Source organism: Podarcis liolepis (assembly GCF_965112155.1).
Source record: "Podarcis liolepis genome assembly, chromosome: 15".
NCBI classification, from domain to species: Eukaryota; Metazoa; Chordata; class Lepidosauria; order Squamata; family Lacertidae; genus Podarcis; species Podarcis liolepis.
Window position 1 is genome coordinate 42004015 of NC_139566.1, and position 27917 is coordinate 42031931.

A 27917-nucleotide genomic window follows, 5' to 3' on the forward strand; every position below is an offset into this window, starting at 1 on the left:
GGTTGTGCTGGTGCTGATGCAGCATGGCATTTCTTCTTCACTGCGCTCCTCCCAGCCGTCATTCCTCCTTTGGTCACTACCGTGGATACACGACTTGACCGCCTGTCTCCAGGCATTGCTGTCGTCTGCAAGAGAGTAGCACAGGAGGGGTCGCTGTTGCCAACATTCGTGTCATGCTTGTAGACATATTTGTAATGCATAGTTGCGTTTGCCATGGTGCTGGAGGAGACTCTTGAGAGTCCCATGGACTGCAAGAAGATCAAACCTATCCATTCTTACGGAAATCAGCCCTGAGCGCTCACTGGAAGGACAGATCCTGAAGCTGAGGCTCCAAGACTTTGGTCACCTCATGAGAAGAGAAGACTCCCTGGAAAAGACCCTGATGTTGGGAAAGATGGAGGGCACAAGGAGAAGGGGACAACAGAGGACGAGATGGTTGGATAGTGTTCTTGAAGCTACCAGCATGAGTTTGACCAAACTGCGGGAGGCAGTGGAAGACAGGAGGGCCTGGCGTGCTCTGGTCCAGGGGGTCACTAAGAGGCGGACACGACTAAACGACTAAAGAAAAACAAAGTTGGTTTGCCTAGCGGCTAGCTCTTCCATTTTGTGTAAATGACCAAGCCAGAACAGCCCTGCTATGGTTTTATATTTATTTACATACCCTACCTTTCCCCCCTGACATGGAACCAAAGCAACGCGGAACCTTTCACTTCGCGCCCCGCGTTTCCACCTCAACCCAGAAGTACGCCGTACTGGAGCCGCGCTCTGATTGGCTCCTGGGCTTTTCGCGCCGGGGCGGCTCGGGAGGAGGGCGCGGTTGCCGGGGTGACGGCGGCGTTTGCGCAGCGCCCGTGCGTGCGTGCGAGGCTCGCCTGTGCGGCGCTATGGCCAGCGTGCACGAGAGCCTGTACTTCAACCCCATGATGACCAACGGGGTGGTGCACGCCAACGTCTTCGGCATCAAGGACTGGGTCACTCCGTGCAAGATGGCGCTGCTGGTGCTGATCGGCGAGCTGGGCCGGGCCGGGCCGCACCTCAGCCTGCTCGAGAGGCGGCGCCTCAACCGGCTGCTGCTGCCTCTGCTGCAGGTGGGGCCGGGAAGCGGGGGTCGGGGGGGGGGTCGGCCGGGGCAGCACTTGGGCGAGGGGCCGCGCTGCCGGACGCGGGCTCAGCTCTGTCCCTTCTGCACTTCCTTCCTCTCTCTCCTCGCCGCTTATTATCCAACACACACCTACATACACGGGGGCATCAGATTCATGCCCGTGCGCACTGTCGTCGGCGAAAGCTTGTGGTTTGCATTGATATGCCCCCTTCATCTTCCAAGGAGCTCAAGGTGGTGCGCATGGTTCTCTCTCCCTCACAACACCACTGTGAGGCAGGTTAGGTTTCACTGGAGGTGTCAGGGTTTTCCTTTGTTTAGCTCTGATAGCGCTCTTCTCTTCTTCTGTTTCCTGGCCCCTCTTCACTGGGCATTGGAGTAGGACTGCCTTTGATGGCAGTGCCAGAGTGACCAGGTGAAGAAGACAGGGCTGCTGCACCTTCAGAGCTGCAAGGAAGGTGGAGTTTCAGTAGGGTTCTTTGGATGCATAGGGAGCTATTCGTGATTTTTCTTTCCTTCATTACCCAGCTTGGGAATTCTTGTAGTGCAAGTGCAACAAGCAAAGTTGGGCACATTCTTTCCTGTAGTAGTAAAGATGGCTATAGATGTTGGGGCTGGTACAGTTTACTTTTGTATTCATCTGGAAATTGCTGTTAACTATTTTGTGTTTTTCCATGTGCTTTATTTAGGGGCCTGATATGACACTGTCTCGCTTGATTAAGGCTATTGAAGAATGCTGCCCTCACTTAGCAAGTTCTGTTCAAATAAGGTAAGTTCATTTGTTCTTTCCATAAACATAACTGAGATGAGAGTTCTTAATCTTAACCCTGAATACCTTTCAAGCAGAATTAAACAAGTATGTAGATAAGGACACGATAAATTGACATAGTAGTAGGTTTAGTGACTTTTGATCTAAAGTTCACATTGTCTAAGTAACCTGAAACAGAGCAATGTGGCTTTTTAAACAAGTAGGAAAACCAAAGGGCAGTGCAGAATGCTCTGGTTCAATATGCAGTAAGCCAACAAAGCCATTTTCCAGGAAACTCTATTCTATCAATTCTCCAGCCCAGTTTTCCTGCCTCTCCCTCTCTCCCTGCCCTTAATAGTCAATACTGCAATACTGCAATACTCAGCATGCTCAAACCTCATTGGACTGCTTTTTAGTTCCCCCCACCTTTGGGTTCCCTCCCTCCCATCCCCCATCATGTGCAGGTGTACTTCTGCAAACCATGGGGGTGAGGGGTTTACCCAAGCTTGATGATGCCTCTTCTTCCAGGGGTCTGCTTGAGTGTACAGTGGTACCTCAGGTTACAAACGCTTCGGGTTACAAACACTTCGGGTTACAAACTCTGCTGACCCGGAAGTAGTACCTCGGATTGCAAACCTCGGATTGCCCCAGGATGAGAACAGAAATCGCATGCTGGCGGCGTAGCAGCAACGGGAGGCCCCATTAGCGAAAGCGCATCTCAGATTAAGAACGGTTTCAGGTTAAGAACGGACCTCCAGAATGAATTAAGCTCGTAACCCGAGGTACCACTGTAGTTCTTTCTTCAGAGTGTCCAAGACTCCCTCTCCCTTTTCTAGTTCATTCCGCTCAGGAGTCAGTCCTAAATCCCAGCAAGTCAAATCTTAGAGCTGCTTAAGGGTTCCAGGGGAGGGTCTCCTCCAACAGGGGGCAGGTTTATTCTGAAATTGAGGGCTTCTATGCCTCTCCAGCTGTTTGGCGGGGGGGGGGGGGCTCTGTCTAGGCCCAGCCTGAAGAAAGCTTCCAGTGGGGAAGCAAGAACCATATCCAATCTCTGTAGAAGCGCCTTGTTTAGGCATCCAGCCTATTCCCTCCTCTGGATGTTCATCCTGTTCTCTAAGGGTTTTTATACACCGCCCCACCTTCATTCTGCGTAAGGCACAGCAATAGGGTTCCCTCTCTTCCACCAGACAGCTAATGGAAAGTGCTCCTACCTCCTCCCACAGCTGGAGTCTCCAAACAATGTCCAGTTATGGTCTCCTCAGGAGCCATTGCCTGTTGGTGTGGAGTAAGGACTACTTAAAGGGCCAAGGGCCAAAAACGCCTGGCAAGCCCTGACAGCCCTCCACTCTCTCAAGCTGTCCCAGTTGAATGAATAGGTCTCTGCCATATGTATTAATTTTGTATTATATTTAAAGTAATCTGTTTTTAAATGTTTTTGTTACATTTTCTACATTGAACTGGGACATTTTTAGAAGGCGATTAATACACAACAATAAATACTAATTAACGCAATAATGGTTCTTCTTTGGCTACATCAGAATAGGCACTTGGAATTTAGAACTCACTATGAATATGTATGATGGGTTTAGCTCACTCCAGACATCGCTTATATCCTGTTCTTTAAAAATTTGAAGCAGTTGCATTTGTTTATATAGGACTTTGTATAACCTTTATAGAAAAGCCTTATGGGAGGGGAGTCACACCCCATATATTCCAGCTGAAATCTCCCTCCCCCAGAATGATCTCCCCTTGGGCAAATGAAAATAAGGACTGAATTATTGACTTATAAAATTTATTTTGGCCACTGTTGGGAGAAAATGACATATTGTTGAGGAGCTAAATAGCTACTCTGAGGGTTTGGTGGGCACATGTTCTGTGGGATGGTCTTGGGAAAACAGACATCACTGCCCTCATGTCATATCACAAATAGCTTTGGAAGTCACTCACTTTCAGAATACTGTTTAAAAAGTTCTAATAATAGAGTTAATTATGTAGTTCTTTGGATCCTGGCTACAGATTTGTATAACACCTAGTTTTTGTTTTGTTTAAAAGTCATTTATTTGAAACTTTAAAAACAACAACACAAAGCTCTCTTTGCAAATGCTTGCTTATAGAGTTTAAAGGTGTGGAGAACTTGTCTACCTATAAATCCCAAAAAACTAACAGAGTAGCATGATGTAATAGTGCCATTTCTAGTATTTTCGTATCCTCGTCCAAGTGCTCTGTACACACAGAAAATTATACAGATTGCTGAGCTGGTTGTTTTTACCCGAGTCTGTTTCTGGCCCTGTTCTTTGGCACATAATTATAATAATAATAATTAATAATATTAATGACATTCCAGAGTGATCTAATTTTAATGCCACTTTCTAAATGAATGCTGCCCCCTGCCCCTTTCCCCACATTATTCTTTGGGGAGAGGACAATAGCTTGGTGGACTATCATGTGGTTTGCATGCAGAAGGTCCCAGGTTCAGTCCAGGACATCTCCCGTTGAGATGATCAGGTAGCAAGTGGGAAGGGATGGGAAGGGCCTGTGTCTGAGACTCCTGGAGAGCTTCAGCCAATGTGAGTAGGCAGAACTGGGCTGGATGGACATGATCTGACTCTCTGTGTGGTGGTATCACTTGCAGAATAAAGCTAATGGCAGGAGGGGAGTTGAAAGATATGGAACAATTCTTTGATGATCTTTCGGAGGCATTCAGTGGAACAGAACCAGAAGTTCACAAAACCAGCGTTGTAGGTATTGTATCATTTATTATATAAAAACCTTGGAGAGCCTCTCTTTATCCTTAGGGGCTGCCAGAGTCCTGAGCCCACAGTGCTCACCTCTTCTTCCTGGGCAGGGGAAAGAAAGCAGGGCTTCTCTCACTTCCCTCCTATTTTCAAGGTAAAGCTGTTTCTAACATTACAAAGAGTCATATGTGTAGCTTATCACATCTGATGATATTTTGCACTGATAAGTTTTTTAAAACTCCAGCAAGCTGCAGTTTCCCAATACCTGCACGTTGCACAAAACATGGTTTTGATTAGTGACTTCAGTGTGCCAATTTTTGTCAGGTGAGAAGCAGCCTTTCATTTATGTTTTCACTAGTGGAGACCATGGAGGAAACTGTGTGTGAGGGAGAAAGAGGAAAAAGAAGCCTTTTGGTTTGAGATGAGGAGATCTGAGAATTCTTTACTGTCTTAGGGAAACTCCTCTATAAAAGGAGTGGCTAGCAGAGAGGTCAGAAAGGAATGGGTGGGTTTATACATTTGCTGAAAGTCTGTGGGAGTAAAGGAAAACTGGAGAGCAAAGAATTCAGTTCTCTATGAGTTGAGTCTGTACTAGTTTCTGATCCTTACGCCTGTGAAGATATACAGAAAAGTGGATGGGAAATGTTAGTTAAAATCTCAGAAGCCAGTGGTATGGTTGAATATGGTTTCTAGTGATTGGAGTTGCACGTTAAGTGAGCCACCGAGCTCCTATGCACTATTCATGACCAGAACAAGCTATGCAAAACAAAGTGGATTTGCTTTGCTTAAGTTGCAGCATTCATCCAGAGTGCAAAATTAGAGTTTGTTTGGGCATGTGATTAAAATTTTTTTTAGCATGGAGTATGCTTATCTTGGTTATAAGGACTGGCTCCCCATAGTGGTGTTATGTGGGTACTGCAGGATTTGATGGAGATCAAGACATCTTAATACACTCCAAGAAACAGATCCCTCCCCCCTCTCTCTGTAGGCTTGTTCCTGCGCCACATGATCCTGGCGTACAACAAGCTCTCATTCAGCCAAGTGTACAAGCTTTACACGGCTCTTCAGCAGTACTTCCAAAATGATGAGAAGAAAAGCGGAGGAGACGAGACTGAGATGGAACTGACCCACTGTGGGGAGCTGGAAGGGAAGATGGAGAAAGATGAATTTGATGGGCCTCTCAGGTAAGCTTCTAAGATTTGTTTCTAAAACTTGTCTCTGCCCTGCTTTGATAAATACTCTTCCAGCAGCTTTTGTCAGCTTGGTGTCCTCCCAGTTCTCATCAGCTGCTGCCAGCACAGCCATATGAATCATAGGACTGTAGAGTTGAAAGGGATTCTGAGGGTCATCTAGTCCAACCGCCTGCAGTGCAGGAATTTCAACTAAATCATACATGACAAATGGCCATCCAATCCCTGCTTTCAAATCTCCAAGGAAGGAGAGTCCGCCACCTCTCATGGGAGTCTGTTCCACTGTCAAACAGCTCTTACTGTCAGAAAGTTCTTCCTGGTGTTTAGTTAGAATCTTCTTTCTTGTAACTTGTTCGGGTCGCACCCTCCAGAGCTGAAGAAAACAAGCTTGCTGCATCCTCCATGTGATAGCCCTTCAGATATTTGAAGATGGCTATCATATCTCATCTCACACTTAGACTAAACATACCAAATTCCTTCAACTGTTCCTCATTAGGCTTCGTTTCCAGACCCTTGATCACCTTGGTTGCCCTCCTCTGCACATATTGTAGCTTGTCCATATGCTTCTTAAATTGTGGCGCCCAGAACTGGACACAGTACTCCAGCTGTGGTCTGACCAAGGGAAAATAGAGCAGGACTATAATTTCCCTTGATTAGAACGTTAGACTTGACTTCAGTTAATGCAGCCTAGAAGAGCATTAGCCCTTTTTGCTGCTGCATCACACTGTTGACTCATGTGAAGCTTGTGGTCTACTAAGACCCCTAGGTCCTTTTCACATGTACCGTATTTTTCGCCCTATAGGACGCACTTTTTCCCCTCCAAAAATGAAGGGGATCTGTGTGCGTCCTATGGGTCGAATGGAGGCTTTCGCTGAAGCTTGGAGAGCGAGAGGGGTCGGTGCGCACTGACCCCTCTTGCTCTCCAGGCTTCAGGAAGCTATCAGCAAGCCTGGGGAGGCCGCGGGAGTTCCCGCAGGGCTCCCTAGGCTGTGGATAGCAGCCTGCCGCCCGGAGCGCTGGGCGCTCTGAAGCAGAACGCCCCACGCTTCGGGCAGATATCCTTTTCTCCTCTAAAAACTAGGGTAGGTGCGTTTTTAAAAGCTCGGGCTTCCCACGCGCCTGGGGGGGAAAAAAAAATAATTTCCCCCCTTTATTTCCACCCCCCCAAAAAAATTAGGTGCGTCCTATGGGCTGGTGCATCCTATAGTGCGAAAAATACGGTACTTCTGGTAGGCCAGATATCGCCCATCTTATATTTGTTCAGCTGGTTCTTCCAGAACCTTACATTTGTCCCAATTGAAACGCATTTTGTTAGTTTGGGCCGAGTTCTCCAATCTGTTAAGGCCATCTTGAATCCCAGTTCTGTCTTCTGTGGCATTAGCTATCCCTCCCAGCTTTGTGTTATCTGCACATTTGATGAGCATCCCTTCAATTCCTTCAAAGTCGTTTATAAGGATATTGGACAGCAACAGGACAGAACCCTGCGGCACCTCACTTGTCCCTTTTTCCCAAGATAATGAGGAACCATTAATTGGCACAGCAAATCCATCCAGAATCTTGAGAAAAGGTCTCTCCCATCATCTGTGACTAGATCCTTCTAACAGAAAATGCCAGGAACTGAATCTAGGATCTTCCTCATGCAAAACGTGCTGTATCTCTGAGCTCATTTTCCACCTCCCCCCACTCCTTAAGGCACATTATCTCAATCTTTTTTACAACAACCCTGGGAAGACATGGAGGTTGTCGATATTACACCCATATTGCAAATGAGGGGCTGAAAATGAGTGAGTGAGTGAGTGAGTGGTTCTGGCCAGAAGTAGTGTTTGACCCCCAGGACTTCTTCATTTATGATTCAATAGGCTGAGCATATAGAAAAGCCATTTCAGCCTCTTTGGTAGCCTTGGGGTAAGGTGTTCTTGTAATTATTAGCAGGCCTAGAATTCTGAAGGAATTTCACAGTGGGTCTTCTGCTCTGTCTCAAGGGAGGAAGAAATATCTTGCAATGGCCCGCTGTCACAGAAGCAAGCAGAATACTTCCTCTCTCAACAGGTAAGTTAATAGTTATTCTTAAACCTGCCAGTCGGGTGAGCTAAAGTTGTGGCTTCTGGGGAGGGGGGCTTTTCCATGGTGGCACCTGGTTATCCCCAGACATGCTCCATTCTTAGTGTCTTTAACATGCCACGTGAGGTCTGTCCTGTTTCCTCACACCCTAATACCTATTCACTCTGTTGGAGTTCTGAAACAGTTTTTAAAGTAAAATATATTCTTGATGTGATTGAAAATTTCAAAGGGCTTTGGATCCCAGCCTTTGAGTTCAGTTGCATTGACATCTGGATGCTAGAATGAAAGGTATGTTTGAGAGCCATTCTTGCCTGAATCCCTTAAGCCCGCTTTTCATCTCTCGTAATCAAATTAGCAAGAGCCTCTCTTTTGAGTGTAGCCTAACAAAGCTTTGGCTAAATCTCTCCATGGTAATTTGTAAACATGCTGTCAACCACCTCTTTCTTCTTGATATGGAAGGGATTCTGTTGCTGTGGTGATAATAACATTAAATGGTTTTTAATCCCAGCAAATTCATGCTTGTCTTTGTCTGCTTGCTCAAGTGACAGGTTTTTCATTTAATTCCAGGCATCTTTATTGAAAAATGATGAGACCAAAGCTCTCTCTCCAGCATCTTTGCAAAAGGAGTTGAACAGCTTGTTAAAATTTAACCCAGATTTTGCTGAAGCGGTAAGTTTGGTTTGGGTCCCCCCCCCCCCTAGGCAGTCTGGTGTAATCTGTACTGTAGCACACTCAGCAGTTTGGTGTTGGTAGCGCTGGTAACAGTTTTAGTGCCATCTCTGACCATCATTGGCTGAGCTACTATGCCCTCGGCAGGTCAGGCAGCAGAGCTGTCGTTGGTAGAGGTGTCCTGTTTCTAAAGGAAGGCATACAGAAAAGAAGAATGTGTCAACAAATGAGCAGCTAGGAAAGGTAGGGCACCTGGGAAAGCAATGGGAATTGGTACTGAATGCTGAGAGAAGGAGGGGGTGGGAAATTGAGAAAGGGGAAATGGGCAGGAAAAAGAGGAGCATGTGGTTGGGGGACCGCAGTGATAAGAAAAGTGGAAAGTACTGTGGTTTGAAATTAGCCCACCAGATTCTTGGCCTCATGGCCCCTAGTCATTGGGTGACCTCACAACCTTTCACCAAATTACTGTGCGCTAAATCTGTGTTCAATGTGGCCATTGCAGTTGCCTCTGATCACTCACAAGCTGCTGTTTGCTGCTGTTTTCACTTCCAGCATTATTTAAGCTACTTGAACGGCCTTCGGGTCCAAGATGTCTTCAGTTCAACACACAGTCTCCTTCACTACTTTGACCGCTTGATTCTCACCGGCGCAGAAAGCAAAAGCAACGGCGATGAAGGCTGCGGACGGAGCCTGAGATACGCAGCTCTCAACTTGGCTGCGCTGCACTGCCGCTTTGGTCACTAGTGAGTTGCTTCGTGTTCCTCCTGCTGCACAAATTGGCATGAGATCTTCTTCCCCCATCTGCCACATTGCTGCTTTCCCTCTGAGAGATCTCATGTGAACTCAAGATGGTGTGACAGAACTGTTGCTCACTTCCTTTCCATTACTGGTGCCTTCACAGATGCTGTTCCTATTTGCCATAAACTCTGAGGATCGGACAGGCTGCAGGTCTGCAAAAATCTTGGCTGGTTTTACTAAACGGCTTAAAATTGTGATCTGTTGTTTCCATCCAGCCCATGTTTCATCTAGTTTAAAAAAGGAAACGAAGAAAACAATTGACTTGTTAGGTTTTAAAAGCTGATTTTTTGCCTCCAGCTGGCTCTGGCCGTAACAAGTATGGCTGTGTAAAAGCATTCTTTTGCTCAATCTGTATTCCTTAACCATTTGAACACTGCACTGGGAGCTTAAACGCCTGTAGGAGTTTGAACTCTGTTCTCAAATCTTTACTGGTAAATGCCTTGGCTTCTGTAGGTTTTCCTTCCCCTTTAATGGCACCAATCAGAGAGAGAAGATTCCTGCCTCAATGGCAGAATAAAAACTTGAAAGCTGTGAAACATCAGAAGCAGCATCAACCACTGTCGAAACCTATGACCATAACTCTGTGGGTCCCATTGATTTGTGGTCCACTGGCATCCATTCTTAGTGTGAGGCTCACTTTTGGCATGCTTGACTCCTGAAAGGCTGTTTGCAGGCATCTATAAAAGAGGAGAATCTACTGCTCCTCTGTTGTGTCTGTGGACCAGCCTTCCCCTACCTGGTGTCCTCCTAATGTTTTGGACTACATCTCTCATTGGCTCCAGCCAGCACATGCTGTACTTCTAAGCATCCAGAAGGTACCAAGTTATGGAAGAGTGATTTAAACTATTATGCAACATTCATTCCCCCCTTAACTCTTCACTTTCCAGAGCTGGCTGTACGTCTTGGAGCAGAAAAGGTCGGACAGCTGTGTGCTCTTGGAGCACTCTGTGAAGAAAGCCGTCTATTTCGGATTGCCAGTATGTCTCTCCCACCCTTATTTATCCATTCCTTTGTCATTATAACCATTTTACGCAGCCCTTGGATTAAATGTGTTAAGGGCTGTTAGCAATAAGCAAAACTTCAGTTTTTACAACTGTAAAGGGCAATCACAGCAGATTTCCCTTTTTAAAAAATCCATTGGATGCTTGGCTGCAGCCCTCCCTGGGAGAAGGTTCTGTAACTGGGGTGACACACCCAAAAGCACCCTGTTCCCAGTCGCTCCCCCAAACACACCTTGTCCTTGGAGATGCCAGGGACTAAACCTGGGACTTCCTGCAGGCACTCTGCCGCTGAGCTGCCTCCCTTCTCCAAACTCTGGCCCTGCGAGCTTGGCTCTTGTCGTTTGCTTGGGGCTCTCGTTGACTAATTGCTTCCCTTTTCAAATTCTGTGACTTTGTTTATTTTGTTCCTTTCCTTGCACGATTCAGAAAAATATGACTCCAGTAACTTGAATCTGAGATATAGAAAACTAAGTTACAAGTGATAAAAGGTTGAAATTTAAAGAAATATTATGTTTAATTTAAGGTACAAATAAGTTAACAAAAATTACTTTAAATTTAGAAATATAACATTTGAAAAGTACAAAATAAGGTTTGAAATAAGGTAATAATTTGCTGGTATTTTTTATTACAAAGAATGCAGGGTTAGGGAGATGTGAGGAAGTCCAGTTAGTTATATAAAAAAAAAAAATGTTTTGAACAGTTGGGGTTTTTTTTTTACTTCTTTTGTCTTACATTGTTTGTTGGTGTATTTGTATTTGTCTTTTATGTTTGTTACTTTCTTGGTGAAGGGATTTTGTGTGTTTATTGTTTATCTTGTGTTTGGAAACTTAATAAAATATTTTTTTTTTTTTAATATATTTTGTTCCTTTCTCCTAGTACTTAGCTTCCCTGGGGATCCAGTCCTTGGTTCAGCAAAGAGCTTTTGCGGGGAAGACTGCCAACAAACTCATGGGCGCCTTAAAGGACTCCGACCTCTTGCACTGGAAACACAGCTTGTCTGAACTCATTGACATCAGCATTGCCCAGAAGACGGCCATTTGGAGACTGTACGGTCGCAGGTAGAGCAGACCCTTATCCATCCGCTTGCGCCTGCCTTGTGCTCTGATTCTGCAGGAATGGGGAAAGGCTGCTGAATGTGGTATTGGCCACAGACTTAGGCTTCCTGGTAATCTCTGCTGTCAGTTAAAAACAAAAGTTTCTAAAATGGGTGGGTGCAAAAATTAAAATTCTAAAACCCCGGAAGCTTGTGGCCAACCATTCCTTCTATTTCCGGTATTCAAGCTGTGAGTGCTGCTGCATATGTAACCATTGTGGCACCACTCATGCACGGGAAAGATTGACCAGCAGGCTTGGCAGAACCCCATCAGCTGCAGAAGTACCAAAAATCTGAATATAGTTGGCAGCCCCAGAGGCTTCGTCTGCTCCCTGTTGCATGATGTCTCCCTCTTGCCGCAGGTTGCACCAGGGCTGCACAGCAGGCCCACCTGCTCCAGGGGGGAAACAGCTTCAGGTGGGAGAAGACAAAAAACAGCTCAATCCAACTTATTTTATTCAATATATGTACAACTTGACTTTGCCAGAAGAAGATGCAGTGAACCTACAGGGAAGTCCTAAAGAACTGAGCATGCTCAGTGGCGATGGAATGCTGATTAATTTGGTCTGGGTGGGTGGGATGGAGTATCCAAGAGCACTGGGCAACAGCACCCCATGCTGCAACATTCTGTTGCAGATCTCACATGTCCCTACTAAACCTCAGCAGTTTGAGGGAATCCTGGATCTCCAGCTGTCAGAAGCAAGGATTCGTTGCCCTACAAAGTTTCTCTGTCATCCCCACAACCAGCAGAACGGAAATAAAAAGGGAACATGCAAAAAATATATATATTTTTTAATGTTGCTGGCAAAGGATTTTATTTTATTTTTTGCTGCAAAGTACATGAGATGCTTCTGCACATAGCCTGAGGTGCTGGGTCTGTGGCTAGCATCCTTCAGCACTCAAATCTTCCTCTTGCCTTAGCACCATGGCCCTCCAACAGGCCCAGATGTTGCTGAGCATGAACAGCCTGGAGGCCGTGAACGTGGGTGTGCAGCAGAACAACAACGAATCGTTTGCTGTGGTGCTGTGCCACCTGGCAGAACTACACGCGGAGCAGGTGGGTGGTGTGTGTGTGTGTGGGGGGGCTGCATGCTCTGGTTCCACGCAGTCATCTGCTCTGTAACTGGCAGTTCTTTTTCTTCCTGGAGGCTGGAGGGAGAGGTCACTCTTCCCCTGAAGCAGCACCTTGGTTCTAAAAGGCTCTGGGACGGCCTGGAAAGACCAAGGAGAAATTCAGCTTTTAAACTAGAAGAGCAAGTCTCTGGCTGTCTTTAGCCCTTGAAAGACACCCCTTTGCTGCTACAGAGAGCTTTTGCTCCAGCTTTTAGCTCCTGGAAGAGAGAGGACAAGATGTGCCAAAGCCTCAGAGGCCTAGGAATTATCTGCTTCTCCTGACTGCTCAGTTTTTTTTCACCAGCCTTTTGCTGTTCTGTTAATATTGTTATTGCTTTGTTCTGTGGTTTTTAATACAGTGGATGCTCGGGTTGCGAACGTGATCTGTGTGGGAAGCACGTTCGCAACCCGCAGCACCGCGTCTGCGCATACGTGGGTCGCGATTTGGCACTACTGCACATGCACAAAGCGCAATTTGGCGCTTCTGTGCTACCGCCGAAACCCAGAACTAACCCGTTCCAGTACTTCTGGTTTTTGGCGCGGTGCGCAACCCGAAATCACACAACCCGAAGCATCTGTAACCCAAGGTATGACTGTAATACAATTTGAATAAAAGTATATACGATATACGATATCTTTATTGTCATTGTCCCTTGCGGAACAATGAAATTGAAAAACTACATAAAACTACCACAAAACTACATAAAACATTCAAAAACCCCTAAAAACTCTAAAACCCCATTTTAAAATACACTATACTACAGAGACCCCTTATGCTGCGTTTAGAACCAGAATTGCATTAGTGTAGTCCTGGCCTTTATAACCCTATAAAGGCGGAAGCTGAAAGAGATCATTTCCAGGGTGCGTACTATCATGTGCTATCTCTGCCGCTTTCTTATGGCACCTGGCAGCATAGATTTGATCTAAGGTGGGAAGAGTGCACCCAATAATTCTCTCTGCAGTCTTTACAACCCTGGATAGCATTGTTTTTTCCCTGGCCGTGCAGCTCCCAAACCACACGCACAGACCATAAGTTAGTACAGTGCAATGGTAGAATGCCATCAACAGGTCCTTTGAGAGATTGTTTTGATTTTAGTTGTGATGGCCTTGTAATCCACCCTAGGGCCATTTGGTGAATGGGGCTGCTATAAATATAGATAATGTAGGGTTGTCATATTTCAAAAAGTAAAAACCAGGACACCCCAAAGGTTGTTGAGCCCAAATGTTGTCGGAACATATGGTAGCCCTAGGATAATGTCTAATAATATATATTCAGGCATCGTCTGAATCTGCTGTGAGCATGCTTGCTTGCCTCCCTTGTCTGTCAGACTTCCAAGCCTTTTCAATCATCCTTAGGCTCCACCCCCTCATCCAGTAGGGTTGCTTTTTCTCCTTGTGGCACTCCTATCTCACCCACCAATCAATTCAGCTGTTGCACAGTCCATGCAGGACACCAGTGGATGGTGCCCACTTCCAACATGTGGCTGGGTTCTCGGTTTCCCATTCTGGGAAAGAGCAGCTCCCATCAGACCACCACCCTGGCGTCAGCAAATTGATGACACTTGCCCATTGTGGAGTCCCCTTGTCAAGTGAACTCTCTGGTTGGATACTCATGCAAGTGTCATATGTTTGATAGCTTTCCATGACTGCCCAAGTATAGCCATGATGTGCTTTGGGGGTTCCACCTGAAAAAGTGAGTCTAATGGAGAATAGTTCCCAGGTCCCAGAAGGTTCTACAGTTCCTGCTTGGGTAGAACCATTTTAAATTTTCCATTTCTGCATCTGACAAAAGTAGGCCATACTATGAAAAGAAAAAAAACACCAAACCTGTTCTTAAAATCACTTATTTGTTGATAATCTGCATGAGGCTGCTGTTGTAATGGTGTGTTAATCAGTTATTTATTTTCAGGCTGTTTCATTCTGGGGCACTTTATATTATTTTTCTATTTTTCTTCTAAACTCCTTTGTGTACCATGGCAAAAAGGCAGGTTAGGAAATAAAAAAGAAATCAAATAAATAGTCAAGGACAGAGTCCAGTCAAAGGCAAGTTCTGTTAGGGCTTTTTCAGTGAGAGAGTTCTCACTTCTGTTGAAATCAATGTGACTTAAAAGCACTTAGCCTTAGCAGGATTGTTACCCAAATCTTAATTTTTTTTCTTGGAGTTTCTATAGACATCAAGGTTTCTATTTTGAGAACCAATTTCTTGAACATTTACTTCAGTCTTGTCTTTCTGTGTATGTTTGTGTCAGGGCTATTTTACAGCAGCCTCTGAAATACTGAAGCACCTGAAAGAGAGATTTCCTCCCAACAGTCAGCATGCACAGGTGAGGCCCAATGTTTGGACTGTAAGCTCCTTGGGAGCAGAGACTTGTCTTTTTTATGACATAGGGAAGAAGAAGAAGCAGCACTCTCAGCTTGCTTTGGGTAGCATTTCTGAACAGTGCTGTGTCCAGGATTTTTTTTTGGGGGGGGCTTCTTAACCTCTTAAATTCCCATGCTTCACCTGGAGGAAGATCTCTGCAGACTTGAGTGAGAATAGTTCTGGTTCCCACATCTCAAAAAGGCTAATGTACAGCTGGGGAAAGATGAGCAGAAAGGGTGAAAAGTAAAACCCTACCCAAAATGTGACCAGGGATCTGGAGCAGCTCACCTGATGAAAAAAGGCTAACATGGTGCCTCCCCAGTTCTGTTGGGCTCCCATCTTCCTCCAGCCCCTGCCAGCATGGCCAGCGCTCAGGGAAGGTGGGAGGTGCAATACAGCAACATCTGGAGGAGCCACAGGTTCCTCTGCCCTGGTTTAGAGATAAGGCGGCAAGTGATGCCATTATGCATGGTGTGAAGAAAGAAAAGTGATTCTCCTCCTCCTCCCCTCCTTGGTCCTCCAAGGAAGGTGATTGGCATGAGATTCAGGGCAGGCAAGAGGAAGTCCTTTTCCATGAGGCACTGGTTAAGCAAAGGACTTGGACGAAAGACTCTCTTCAGTAAATGGACAGGGAGAGGGGGCCACCAGGGGGCGTATTGGAAGATGGCTGACAATAACATCTCTCCGACCCACATGAGGTAATTAAGAGGCTGATCTTGGAGTATGCAGCCTCCCCTGCCCCCCCAAGGGAATGGGGGGGACTGCCTTGCCAGCTGTGCCCATAATTCACCCCCGGATTCGAAAGAAGGGGGGTGTGGGCACTTGGCAGGAAGCCCTCGGGTGAGGTCGACTCTCCCTGATGCTGTCTCTAATGGTTAGCATTAGCTCGAAATATATAATTGGGAATATATAATTGGAAAGAAGCTAATGCACATACATCAAGTGAAGATTGGGAGTAAAGACTGCTGAATAATGGGATCTCTGTGAGCGGAGCAACGGGCTGGACAATAAATCAAGTGAAGAACCATCATTAAAAGATCGGTACAGTAGTGCCCCGCAAGACGAATGCCTCGCAAGACAAAAAACTCGCTAGACGAAAGGTTTTTTTGTCCGCGATTTGCCTCGCAAGACGAATTCCCCTATGGGCTTGCTTCGCAAAACGAAAACGTCTCGCGACATTGTTTCCTTTGTGTAAAAACCGTTAAAACCAAGGGTGCTTAGCTTGAGCAGCTGCAGTTGCGACTTGGCTTCGAGGAGCAACTGTTAGCACGTGGTTTGGTAGCCTTTTATCAGACTTTGCTCACTTTTGAAGATTTTCCAAAACTTTTCCAGAACTTTTCCAGAACTTCTCTTTCATCCATTTGGTAAGTTAAACTTTTAAAACTTTTTGGGGGGGTTTTGGATTTTGGGTTGGGGTGTTTGGGATTCAAGGACTTGGTGTTGGGAAGGGGTTTGCGATAATCTGGGGGCTTGTGGGCCTTTTTGGGGAATTTTTATGATTTTCTGTGACCATTGTGCCAGGTTGCTTATTTTTGAAAATTTTTCTGAGTTTGAATTTCTGAGTGCTGGCTGGCTAGGGGAACAGTGGGGGAGGTTTCTGCAGAAATCTGGGGGCTTGTGGGTTTTTTTTGGGAATTTTTATGATTTTCTGTGACCATTGGGCATGGCTGTTTTTTTTTGAAAATTTTTCTGAGTTTGAATTTCTGAGTGCTGGCTGGCTAGGGGAACAGTGGGGGAGGTTTCTGCAGAAATCTGGGGGCTTGTGGGTTTTTTTTGGGAATTTTTATGATTTTCTGTGACCATTGGGCATGGCTGTTTTTTTTTGAAAATTTTTCTGAGTTTGAATTTCTGAGTGCTGGCTGGCTAGGGGAACAGTGGGGGAGGTTTCTGCAGAAATCTGTGACCATGTGGGGGTTTTTTGGGAATTTTTATGATTTTCTGTGACCATTGGGCATGGCTGTTTTTTTTTGAAAATTTTTCTGAGTTTGAATTTCTGAGTGCTGGCTGGCTAGGGGAACAGTGGGGGAGGTTTCTGCAGAAATCTGGGACCATGTGGGGGTTTTTTGGGAATTTTTATGATTTTCTGTGACCATTGGGCATGGCTGTTTTTTTTTGAAAATTTTTCTGAGTTTGAATTTCTGAGTGCTGGCTGGCTAGGGGAACAGTGGGGGAGGTTTCTGCAGAAATCTGGGACCATGTGGGGGTTTTTTGGGAATTTTTATGATTTTCTGTGACCATTGGGCATGGCTGTTTTTTTTTGAAAATTTTTTTTTCTGAGTTTGAATTTCTGAGTGCTGGCTGGCTAGGGGAACAGTGGGGGAGGTTTCTGCAGAAATCTGGGACCATGTGGGGGGTTTTTTGGGAATTTTTATGATTTTCTGTGACCATTGGGCATGGCTGTTTTTTTTTGAAAATTTTTCTGAGTTTGAATTTCTGAGTGCTGGCTGGCTAGGGGAACAGTGGGGGAGGTTTCTGCAGAAATCTGGGACCATGTGGGGGTTTTTTGGGAATTTTTATGATTTTCTGTGACCATTGGGCATGGCTGTTTTTTTTCAAATTTTTTTTTCTGAGTTTGAATTTCTGAGTGCTGGCTGGCTAGGGGAACAGTGGGGGAGGTTTCTGCAGAAATCTGGGACCATGTGGGGGTTTTTTGGGAATTTTTATGATTTTCTGTGACCATTGGGCATGGCTGTTTTTTTTTGAAATTTTTTTTTTCTGAGTTTGAATTTCTGAGTGCTGGCTGGCTAGGGGAACAGTGGGGGAGGTTTCTGCAGAAATCTGGGACCATGTGGGGGTTTTTTGGGAATTTTTATGATTTTCTGTGACCATTGGGCATGGCTGTTTTTTTTTGAAATTTTTTTTTTCTGAGTTTGAATTTCTGAGTGCTGGCTGGCTAGGGGAACAGTGGGGGAGGTTTCTGCAGAAATCTGGGACCATGTGGGGGTTTTTTGGGAATTTTTATGATTTTCTGTGACCATTGGGCATGGCTGTTTTTTTTCAAATTTTTTTTTCTGAGTTTGAATTTCTGAGTGCTGGCTGGCTAGGGGAACAGTGGGGGAGGTTTCTGCAGAAATCTGGGACCATGTGGGGGTTTTTTGGGAATTTTTATGATTTTCTGTGACCATTGGGCATGGCTGTTTTTTTTTGAAAATTTTTTTTTCTGAGTTTGAATTTCTGAGTGCTGGCTGGCTAGGGGAACAGTGGGGGAGGTTTCTGCAGAAATCTGGGACCATGTGGGGGTTTTTTGGGAATTTTTATGATTTTCTGTGACCATTGGGCATGGCTGTTTTTTTTCAAATTTTTTTTTTCTGAGTTTGAATTTCTGAGTGCTGGCTGGCTAGGGGAACAGTGGGGGAGGTTTCTGCAGAAATCTGGGACCATGTGGGGGTTTTTTGGGAATTTTTATGATTTTCTGTGACCATTGGGCATGGCTGTTTTTTTTTGAAAATTTTTTTTTCTGAGTTTGAATTTCTGAGTGCTGGCTGGCTAGGGGAACAGTGGGGGAGGTTTCTGCAGAAATCTGGGACCATGTGGGGGTTTTTTGGGAATTTTTATGATTTTCTGTGACCACTAGGCATGGCTGTTTTTTTTTGAAATTTTGTTGTTATTTTTTGAATTTTTTTTTGTCTGGGTGGGGAAGCAGTTGGGGAGGGGTTTGCAGCAGTAGGGGAGGGGCTGGGGGAGCAGTTGAGGAGGGGTTTGCAGCAGTAGGGGAGGGGCTGGGGGAGCAGTTGAGGAGGGGTTTGCAATTTCTGTGTTATGGGTGGGTTGGTGCGTGTCTGTGGGAGCAGTTGAGGTTTTTGAAGACATTGGTGATTTTTGAAGCTTTTCCTAAACTTTTTTTACAGCCATTTGAGGTTCCTGAGGACTTCGGTGGTTGATTGCTGAAGCTTTTCCAGAACTTCTCTTTCATCCATTTGGTAAGCTCAACTTTTAAAACTTTTTTGGGGGTTTTTGGGATTTTGGATTTGGGGTTGGGGTGCTTGGGATTCAAGGCCTTGGTTCTGGGTTTTAATTTCTGTGTGGTGGGTGGCTGGGTGCTTTTGTATTTTTTGGGTTTGAAGCACATCACTGATTTTTTTTTCTGTTTCTGAGTTTACAAAGGTAGGACCTGTGCTGCCATGGGACCCAAGAAGACTGCTCCTGCGGTGGCCGGCGAGAGGAAGAAGGAGAAGGTGACGCTGGAGATGAAGAAGGACATCATTCGGAAGCACGACGGCGGAATGCGTGTGACGGACATCGCCAGGGAGTACGGCAGGAACCCATCGACCATCGGGACCATCCTGAAGATGAGGGAGAAGATCATGGCGACTGATGCAGCCAAGGGAGTCACCAGGATCGTGAGGAACCGCCCAGCTGTCCTGGAGGAGGTCGAGAAGTTGCTGCTCATCTGGATAGAAGAGAAGCAGCGTGCAGGGGACACAGTGTCTGAGGCCGTCATTTGTGAGAAGGCCAAGGCCTTGCATGCTGACCTCATCCGGGATCAGCCAGGAACCTCAGCCGAGCCAGAAGTCTTCAAGGCTAGCAGAGGTTGGTTTGACCGGTTCAAGACGAGATCTGGCATCCACAGCGTGGTCAGGCATGGAGAGGCTGCCAGTTCTGATGTTCCTGCGGCTGAAGACTTTGCAGCGGAGTTCCTGGAGCTTGTGAAGACGGAGGGCTACGTTCCGCAGCAGGTCTTCAACTGCGACGAGACCGGGCTGTTTTGGAAGAGGATGCCCAAAAGGACTTTCATCACTCAGGAGGAGTCCAGGCTGCCTGGCCACAAGCCCATGAAGGACCGTCTGACCCTGCTCTTCTGTGCCAACGCCAGCGGCGACCTGAAGATCAAGCCCCTGCTGGTGTACCACTCGGAGAACCCACGGGCCTTCAAGAGACACAAGATCGACAAGGAGCGGCTGAGTGTCATGTGGCGATCCAACAGCAAGGCTTGGGTCACACGTGTGCTGTTTGTGGACTGGGTCAATCTTGCTTTTGGCCCTGCTGTCAAGCAGTACCTGCTGGACAACGACCTGCCGCTGAAGGCTTTGCTTCTGATGGACAATGCTCCTGCCCATCCTAAAGGCCTTGAGGTGGACTTGTTGGAGGAGTTCAGCTTCATCAACATCATGTTCCTGCCGCCTAACACCACGCCACTGCTCCAGCCGATGGATCAGCAGGTCATCGCCAATTTCAAAAAACTCTACACCAAGGAGCTTTTCAGGCGATGCTTCGAGGTGACTGACTGCACCACCATCACCCTGCGGGAATTCTGGAAGGACCACTTCGACATTGCCACCTGCTTGAAGATGGTCAACACGGCCTGGAAAGGGATCAGCCAGAGAAATTTGAATTGCGCTTGGCGCAACCTGTGGCCGGACTGTGTGGCACCAAGTGACTCTGATGCACCAGAGTCAACAGTGGTGCAGGACATTGTTGCCTTGGGGAGGACCATGGGCCTGGAGGTCACGGAGGAGGACGTCTGCGAGCTGGTAGAGGGGCACGACGACGAGCTGACCACCCAGGAGCTGGTCGAACTGCAGGCAGAGGCTGCGCTGGAGCAGGCCTCACTGGAAGAGGAGGAAGCAACTGGGGAACGGCTGTCCTCCGAAAGACTGAGGGACATTTGCCAGAGGTGGAAGGAGGTGCAGACTTTTGCAGATCTACACCACCATGAGAAGCACGTGGCACATGACGCTGGGAACTTTTATGATACGAGGGTCATGTCGTATTTCAGGGAGCTGCTGAAAAGGCGGATGAAGCAGCAGACAATGGACAGGTTCTTGACCAAGAAGCAAAGAGTGGAAGAGGAGCCTTCTTCAAGTGCTCCCCCAGAGTCTTAGAAAATGTCTGTATACTGTACTTTGTTGATTTTTAAATGTATTTCTGTCATGTTTATAAAGTTTATTTATTTTCCCTTCAATTTTTGAACTGCTCTTTACAGTATGTGTGACTTTAAAGAGCAGTTAATAAACTGTTGTTGTACCAAATTTGGCTTTGTTTGGACTTTTTTTGACCATAGGAACGCATTAATTGATTTTCAATGCATTCCTATGGGATTTCGTGCTTCGCAAGACGAAAAATTCGCTAGACGACAAAAATTGCGGAACGAATTAATTTCGTCTTGCGGGGCACCACTGTATGTCGGACTGAACCAGAAAGGGGGGGGGAGGAAATAACTTGTCTTTTTTGTCTTATGTGAGTATTCAATAACCCTCCCCTCCAGAGAGAGAAGAATCATTGCAAATTACTAATCACAAGCAGGAGAATAAGAAACTGTGTGGAAATGAATTATTGATTAAAGAGAGGACTGGTGGAAACATCGGGGATTGGAAAGAAAGCTTTATGACGCAGTTACAAATGGAGCGTCTTTTAGACAGGCTTGCTCATAGGAGGACGAGGGGGAGGAGGACCAGGGTCATCGGAATGCGAATGTATGGTGATCGGAATGTGATCTTGACCTGGCAGAGCCCCCTGAGATATAGATTGGCAAGCCTGTGAAATCAACGGGCAGACTGTGGGAATGTTCTTTACGGAGGTGTGGAAATGGCGTCTGTCCTTTATGTGATAGGACTCTTGGAAAGTGTAAAACCCACACAGGACATGTTTGTTTTCAACCCGCTTGTGAAGATTATCAGAGATCACAAAGAAAGGAATATATGATAACAACAAGAAGATGAGGAAAATAACAAAGAGACTATCTGGACAGAACTGGATAGATCTGTTTAATTAAAGCAGCAGCAAGAGTGATGTTTGGATCCCTTTCGGAGCTTGAAGTATGGGTACCCCCAACAAAATTTTAAAAATTTGGCTGTATAATTTGGAACTAATGTGATTTGGAATTGATGTGATTTGATTGGCCTGTTAATAAAAATTATATTTTTTAAAAAAGTAAATGGACAGGGAGGGGACTGCAGGGATGAGTGAACTGGAAAAAGAGATGCCACCTGATCCAGGAATATCGGAAAGGACTTCCGGATGCATGGACGTGACACCAGTAACGCCAGACGACTGCATTCTGGAGGATAACAATACCTGACCCAGTCTGCTAAAGCAAGCACCCCATCCTCTGGGTTCTGTCATGGCCATCTTGGCTACAGCACCCTTTGATTTGTGTCAGGCCAAAGAAAGCAGAACCTGAAATGTTAGTACCTCTGTAAAATACATACCTATATGATGTTGGCATGTCATATATTTATGAAGGGGGGGGGTGTAAGTAAGACTCCTGTGCTGTTTCTTTTTAACCTGATCCGGAAATGTTCTTGTCCAGCTGTGGATGCTGTTTGAGCAGAAGATCCAGTTTGACAGAGCTATGAACGATGGCAAGTACCATGTTGCTGGCTCCCTGGTGGCTGGGATTACAGCCCTGAATAGCACCGAGGGGGTTTACAGGTAAGAGATCACACACCTGCAGGAACAAGGGCCTCTCCTGATGTCCCCTTGAAACGGGATTAGCATTAACATGGGATTAAAATGCCTGTGGGATAAGGGATTGTATTCCTCTTTCTTTCTTTCTACTTGTGCTAGCTTTCCCCACTGTTACACTGTAGAAAATAAAAATAAAAAATATACACAAGACATTTTGTACATGCATTAGTAATGCTTCACCGCATGAGTTGGGAAAAGCCTCATTGGCCCTCAGCCGTTGAGTGCATGGACTGCCAGTGCTGGATGTTTCACTACCCATCGTACAGCCCTAGGAGCTTGGAAAAACTTGCTTCTTTTAAGAAGAGAGAGAAACATAACTAGGATGCTTCCTTATTCCCTATAGGCCAGGCCACAGATCTGTGCAGAAGGTTCCAGGTTCAATCCCTGGCGTCTCCAGGTGAAGCTGCACAAGACGCCTGTGCGAAACCCTGGAGAGCTGCTGCCAGTCAGTGTATGTACGACTGAGCTAGATGGAGCAAGTTCTACTATTTGTCTTCTCTGGCTGGCAGCTGCTCTTCTGGAGCTCAGGCAGTCTTTCCTCGCTTGCCACCCAATGCCAGAGATTGGGTCTGGGCCTTCCTGCCCCTCTGCGTGCCTCCTCCCTCCGCAGCGTTTGAGCAAGCTGCATTCTGCATACCATGCTGCTCTGCGCCCGCAGTGTGAATGCTCTGGGTAGGGCAGGATGCCACCCGGGAGCCCATAAATAGAGGGAAAGCAAACAATTTTTAACTCCCCCTTTCTGAAAAGTCTGTTGCCCGATGCCAATTGGCTCTTGCCATGGCGAGGTGACTTTTGCCTTGCTGAGTTCTATGACCTTTCAGATGCGTTGGTGGGAGAGGGGTTATTTGTTTGTCTGTTATTATGTTATGAATTTTTGTGTTTTTATACTGTAAACTCATCCTTGGATGAAGGGCAGTATATAAATTTAATAAATAAAATAAATAAAAATAAAAGAAGCAATTAAAATGCAATTAAAAACCACTATGAATATATAAAGTGGACACACCATGGGCCACCTGAATGAAACTTGCAGGCCACAGTTTCGGAGCCCCTGCATTAGGGTTGAATCAGAAACTATTGACGCTTCATTGCAATCCATTCTTTGCATTATACTATTAGAAGTCGGTATTTTATTTTGAATAATTATATCCTGCTTTTCATCATCTAGGTCTCAAAGCAGCTTACTATGATTAAAAAAAACCCAAGACAATATACAAAATTTTAAACGTAAATTAAACCACAGAAATTTAAATTCTCAGAAATTTTTAAAAGAACATGAGGAATTTATTTCTTTATTTCTTTATTGTTTTTAGTGGTTGGTGACTGTAAGGCCCTAAAATGTGGGATACAAGTAAATAAAATCTTACTCTTGATCCAGCCAAAAATAAGCACTTTGACATCCCTTTGATTTTGAGCACTTGAAATCACTGCAAATTGGACGTGCTTCAGACTCCATTTTGGGGGCTCCTGGGATTCTGTCTTCCAGAAAAGCCATCCTGCTTAAAGCGCAGAATCAAATGTCTGAGGCGCACAAACTCCTGCAGAAGCTCTTGATTCACTGCCAGAAAATTAAGAACACTGAGATGGTGATCAGGTAAGCATTGAGTTTCCCTGGGGGCCTTCTGAGAGCCCTGCAGCCGTGGGGTGAGGCTGGGGGTCCTGCTGGGCCTCCTTCGTGGGCCTGGGGGAAGCTCACAGGGCTTTCCTGTATCAGCTCCCCGCATGCAGCATGCTCTCCCCAGGGAGGCCCGCCTGGTGTCGGCAGCCCTCATTTCAGCACTAACAAATAATGTTTTGCTTTCCTGGCATTTGGGCATCACCAGTATGTTGATTACATTATAAACATGCTTGTGTATTTTTATTTTTATTGTTGTTGTTTTTACTCTGCTTGTAAATCACTTCAGACTTTATATTGTATTTTACTTATTTATTTTAAAAATAAGAATAAAATACTTGTGCATTTTTATTTTTATTATTCTGGCTGTAATTCACTTCAGATATCTTGCAGTGTGCTTCCTTTCACACTGCTTCCTCTGTTTTATTCTCTCCATGTCCTGCAAGAAGGGCTGGGGCTATAATACCAGCTTCAAGTGCTGGGCAGGGCCTGTGGCTCAGTAGGAAAGCACCTGCTCTGTAGGCAGAAGGTCCTGGATTCCGTTCCCAGCACCCCTAGGTAGGAATAGGTAGGTCTCCTCTCTGAAAGTGCTTCTCAAATGTGGGTCCCCAGCTGTTGTTGGACTACAACTCCCATCATCCCTAGCTGGCTGGATCAGTGGTCAAGGATGATGGGAGTTGCAGTCCAACATGGCTGGGGACCCAGGTTTGTGAAGCACTGGTCTAGATCAATAGCACCGCTCTATCCTGCCTTGGTCAGACCCAGCCTGGAGTCCTGTGTCCAGTTCCCAGCTGAGAAGCTAGAAGGTATGTAAAGGAGGGTGACCAGGATGGTCAGGGATCTGGAATCCAAGCCTTATGAAGAACAGTTGAGGGAATTGGGTATGTTTCGCCTGGAGAAGAGGAGAGGTGATATCTGGAGGGCTGTCACGTGGAGGATGGAGCAGGCTTGTTTTCTCCTGCTCCAGAGGGTGGGACCCGAACCAGTGGCTTCAAGCTCCAACTAAACCTCAGGAAGAACTTTCTGCTGGTAGGAACTTCTTTGACAGTGGAATGGACTACCTTGGAATCTGTAGACTCTCTTTCAATGGAGGTTTTTAAGCAGAGGTTGGATGGGCCATCTGTCGGGGATTCTTTGACTGCATTTTCTGCATTGTAGCAGGTTGGACTTCAGTATGTTTCCAAGCACAATTCAAAGTGTTGGTGCTGACCTTTCAAGCCCTAAACGGCCTCGGTCCAGTATAGCTGAAGGAGCGTCTCCACCCCCATCGTTCTGCCCGGACACTGAGGTCCAGCGCCAAGGGCTTTCTGGCAGTTCCCTCACTGTGGGAAGCCAAGTTACAGGGAACCAGGCAGAGGGCCTTCTTGGTGCTGGCACCCGCCCTGTGGAACACCCTCCCACCAAATGTCAAAGAGAACAACAACTACCAGACTTTTAGAAGACATCTGAAGGCAGCCCTGTTTAAGGAAGCTTTTAACGTTTGGTGTATTATTGTACAGTGGTGCCTCGCAAGATGAAATTAATCCGTTCCGCGAGTCTCTTCGTCTAGCGGTTTTTTCGCCTTGCGAACCAACCCTATTAGTGGATTAGCGCTATTAGCGGTTTAGCGGCTATTAAAGGCTTAGCGGCTATTAAAGGCTTAGCGGCTTAGCGGCTAAAAGGCTATTAGCAGCTTAGCGGCTTAGAAAAAGGGGGGGAAAGCGAAAAAATCGCAAGACTCGCAAGACTTTTTTGTTTTGCGAAGCAAGCCCATAGGGAAATTCGTCTTGTGAAGCGCATCGAAAAACGGAAAACCCTTTCGTCTAGCGGGTTTTTCGTCTTGCGGGGCACCACTGTATTTTAATATTGTGTTGGAAGCCGCCCAAAGTGGCTGGGGAAACCTAGCCAGATGGACGGGGTATAAATAATAAATTATTATTATTATTATTATTATTACTACTACTACTACTACTACTACTACATTTTGGGCCCCTTCTAACTCTAAAATTCTGTGGCTCTATGAAACCCTGGAGAGCCACTGCTGCCATACTTGACAATTGGGACCAGTGGTCTGACTTGATAGGCAGTAGCTTCCTACATTCCTAAGAGTTGGGTTTTCCCGCTCCTCTACTTACGCACACTGTTGTATTTCTTTCCTTGCTCCCCCCTGCATGACTTAGTGTCCTCCTGTCCATTGCTGAGCTCTACTGGAGGTCTCTGTGCCACACAATAGCTCTGCCCGTCCTGCTCCAGGCACTGGCTCTGTCCCAGGAATACCGCCTCCAGTACTTGGCCTCTGAAACCATCCTCAACTTGGCTTTCTCCCAGGTATATTTGGCACAGGTGCAAGCCGTACCTGCTTTGTTCTTCCTGCTCCTTTATGCAGTTCTGTCAGTGTGCTGTAAGGGGACAGCCCCTCGCCCCAAGAGGCTTGCAGTTTAAAATTCGATGCACAGAAAGAAATGGTAAAACTTACATATGCATATAAGTTTAATGCATCTATCAATGTTTAATTGTTTTTAAATGATTGCTCTATCTATGTTTTCAGGGGTTCTTATTTTTATCTGTAAATAAATATATATTTTATGTATATAAATCTATAATAATTATAACAAAAGGGGGGATAATAGGCATTTATTTCATTCTCCTGTACTTGGACTTAGTGAATGACCTTGGAATGTGGGATCTAAAATAGCTGTTCACCAACATAATCTGCAGTTGGGACTCCAAATCCCATCAGTCCCGGCCAGCGCAGCCAGCCATTGGGGATGGTGGGAATTGTAGTCCACTCACACCTGGGAGCATCACAAGTTCCCCAAACCCCGTTTTAACTTCTACACAATACCTAATTCAGCAAAGCGAAATCTAAACCAGCAGGTGATGATCTCTGCCTAACATTGGGAGGCTCCCGCTTCCCTTCCAGCTAATCCTTGGCATTCCCGAGCAAGCGCTGAGCATTTTGCACATGGCGATTGAGCCCATCCTGGCTCACGGGGCAGTGCTGGACAAAGGAGCCGCCATCTTCCTGGTGGCCAAGTGCCAGGTCGCCTCTGCTGCCTCCTACCCTCCCCAGAAGAAGGCGGAAGGTAAGACCTCTCCGTGCACCTCCTCATCTCTAGTCCATAGGCATGCGAGTGAAACGATATATTGCGGGTGGGAGGACTCAGCCCAAGAGGCACAGGCCTTCAAGGGCATCCCTTGGGTACACACCCCACCCTCCGTCCTCCGCCCAGGGACACAGTCCAGCCAGGGAAGTGATATGGGAAGGGGACGGAGCAGGGCCAAGGAGAGGCGTGGCTGGTGGAGGCTTGGTTCAGGCAGAATGCTGATAGGCAGCTGGCTTTATAATCTATTTAATCAACTGCATTTTAATATATTTCACTGTTTGATCTTTGAGGAGGGGGGGGGGTTAACAGTTGGGCAATATATGGATTTTATGAAACAAACAGGCAAATGTTTAAGCAGCAGAAGGAAAACTTTGTTCTTTTTCGGCAGCTCTGGAGTCAGCTATCCTGAACCTCAACGAAGCCAAAACCTATTTTGCCAAGGTGGACTGTAAGGAGCAGCTCCGGGATGTCCTTTATCTCCAGGCCAGGCTGTTTCACAGCCTTGGCAAGGCCCAGGAGAGGAACCAGTGTGCCATGCTCTTCCGCCAGCTGCACCAGGAGCTCCCTGCGCGGGGGGTCCCCTTGATCAATGCCTTCAAATGAGCCCTTTGAGCAGAGGGCCTCACTCCAGAACAACAGGGCTCAGCGCCGTTCTGCTTCAGCAGGACTTGTGCAAGAGAACTCTCAAATAGATTGCCTCCTAATCCGTTCCTCTGCAGCAGCCTTTCCGAGACTCGTCCTGTCCTCATGTTTAGGTTGGGGCTGATGAGGTGGTAGTCCAAAACATCTGGAGTTCCTCCCCCACCTCCTTCCATTTATTATTATATGTCTCTTGTTCTGTGCAATCCTCAGCATTTGGAAATCAGTACCAATAAAGAAATAATGTTTCTGTCTGCCCTGAAATATGTTTCGCTTTGGCTGCAATTCATGGTTTGCTTGG

At 46.2% G+C, this 27917-nt stretch overlaps 1 protein-coding gene across 1 annotated transcript; it reads left to right on the forward strand.

The window, feature by feature from the left end:
• The first annotated feature begins 665 nt into the window (after positions 1–665).
• On the forward strand, positions 666–27862 carry ANAPC5 (anaphase promoting complex subunit 5). Its single transcript, XM_083476566.1, is given in 17 exon segments — positions 666–1088; positions 1789–1868; positions 4480–4589; positions 5571–5766; positions 7755–7821; positions 8401–8502; positions 9055–9242; positions 9244–9339; positions 10190–10277; positions 11178–11359; positions 12316–12451; positions 14757–14831; positions 22119–22240; positions 23763–23870; positions 26051–26198; positions 26794–26956; positions 27366–27862. Coding segments are annotated over 17 exon segments (2484 nt in total). The 5' UTR covers positions 666–680; the 3' UTR covers positions 27581–27862.
• The last annotated feature ends 55 nt before the right edge of the window (positions 27863–27917 follow it).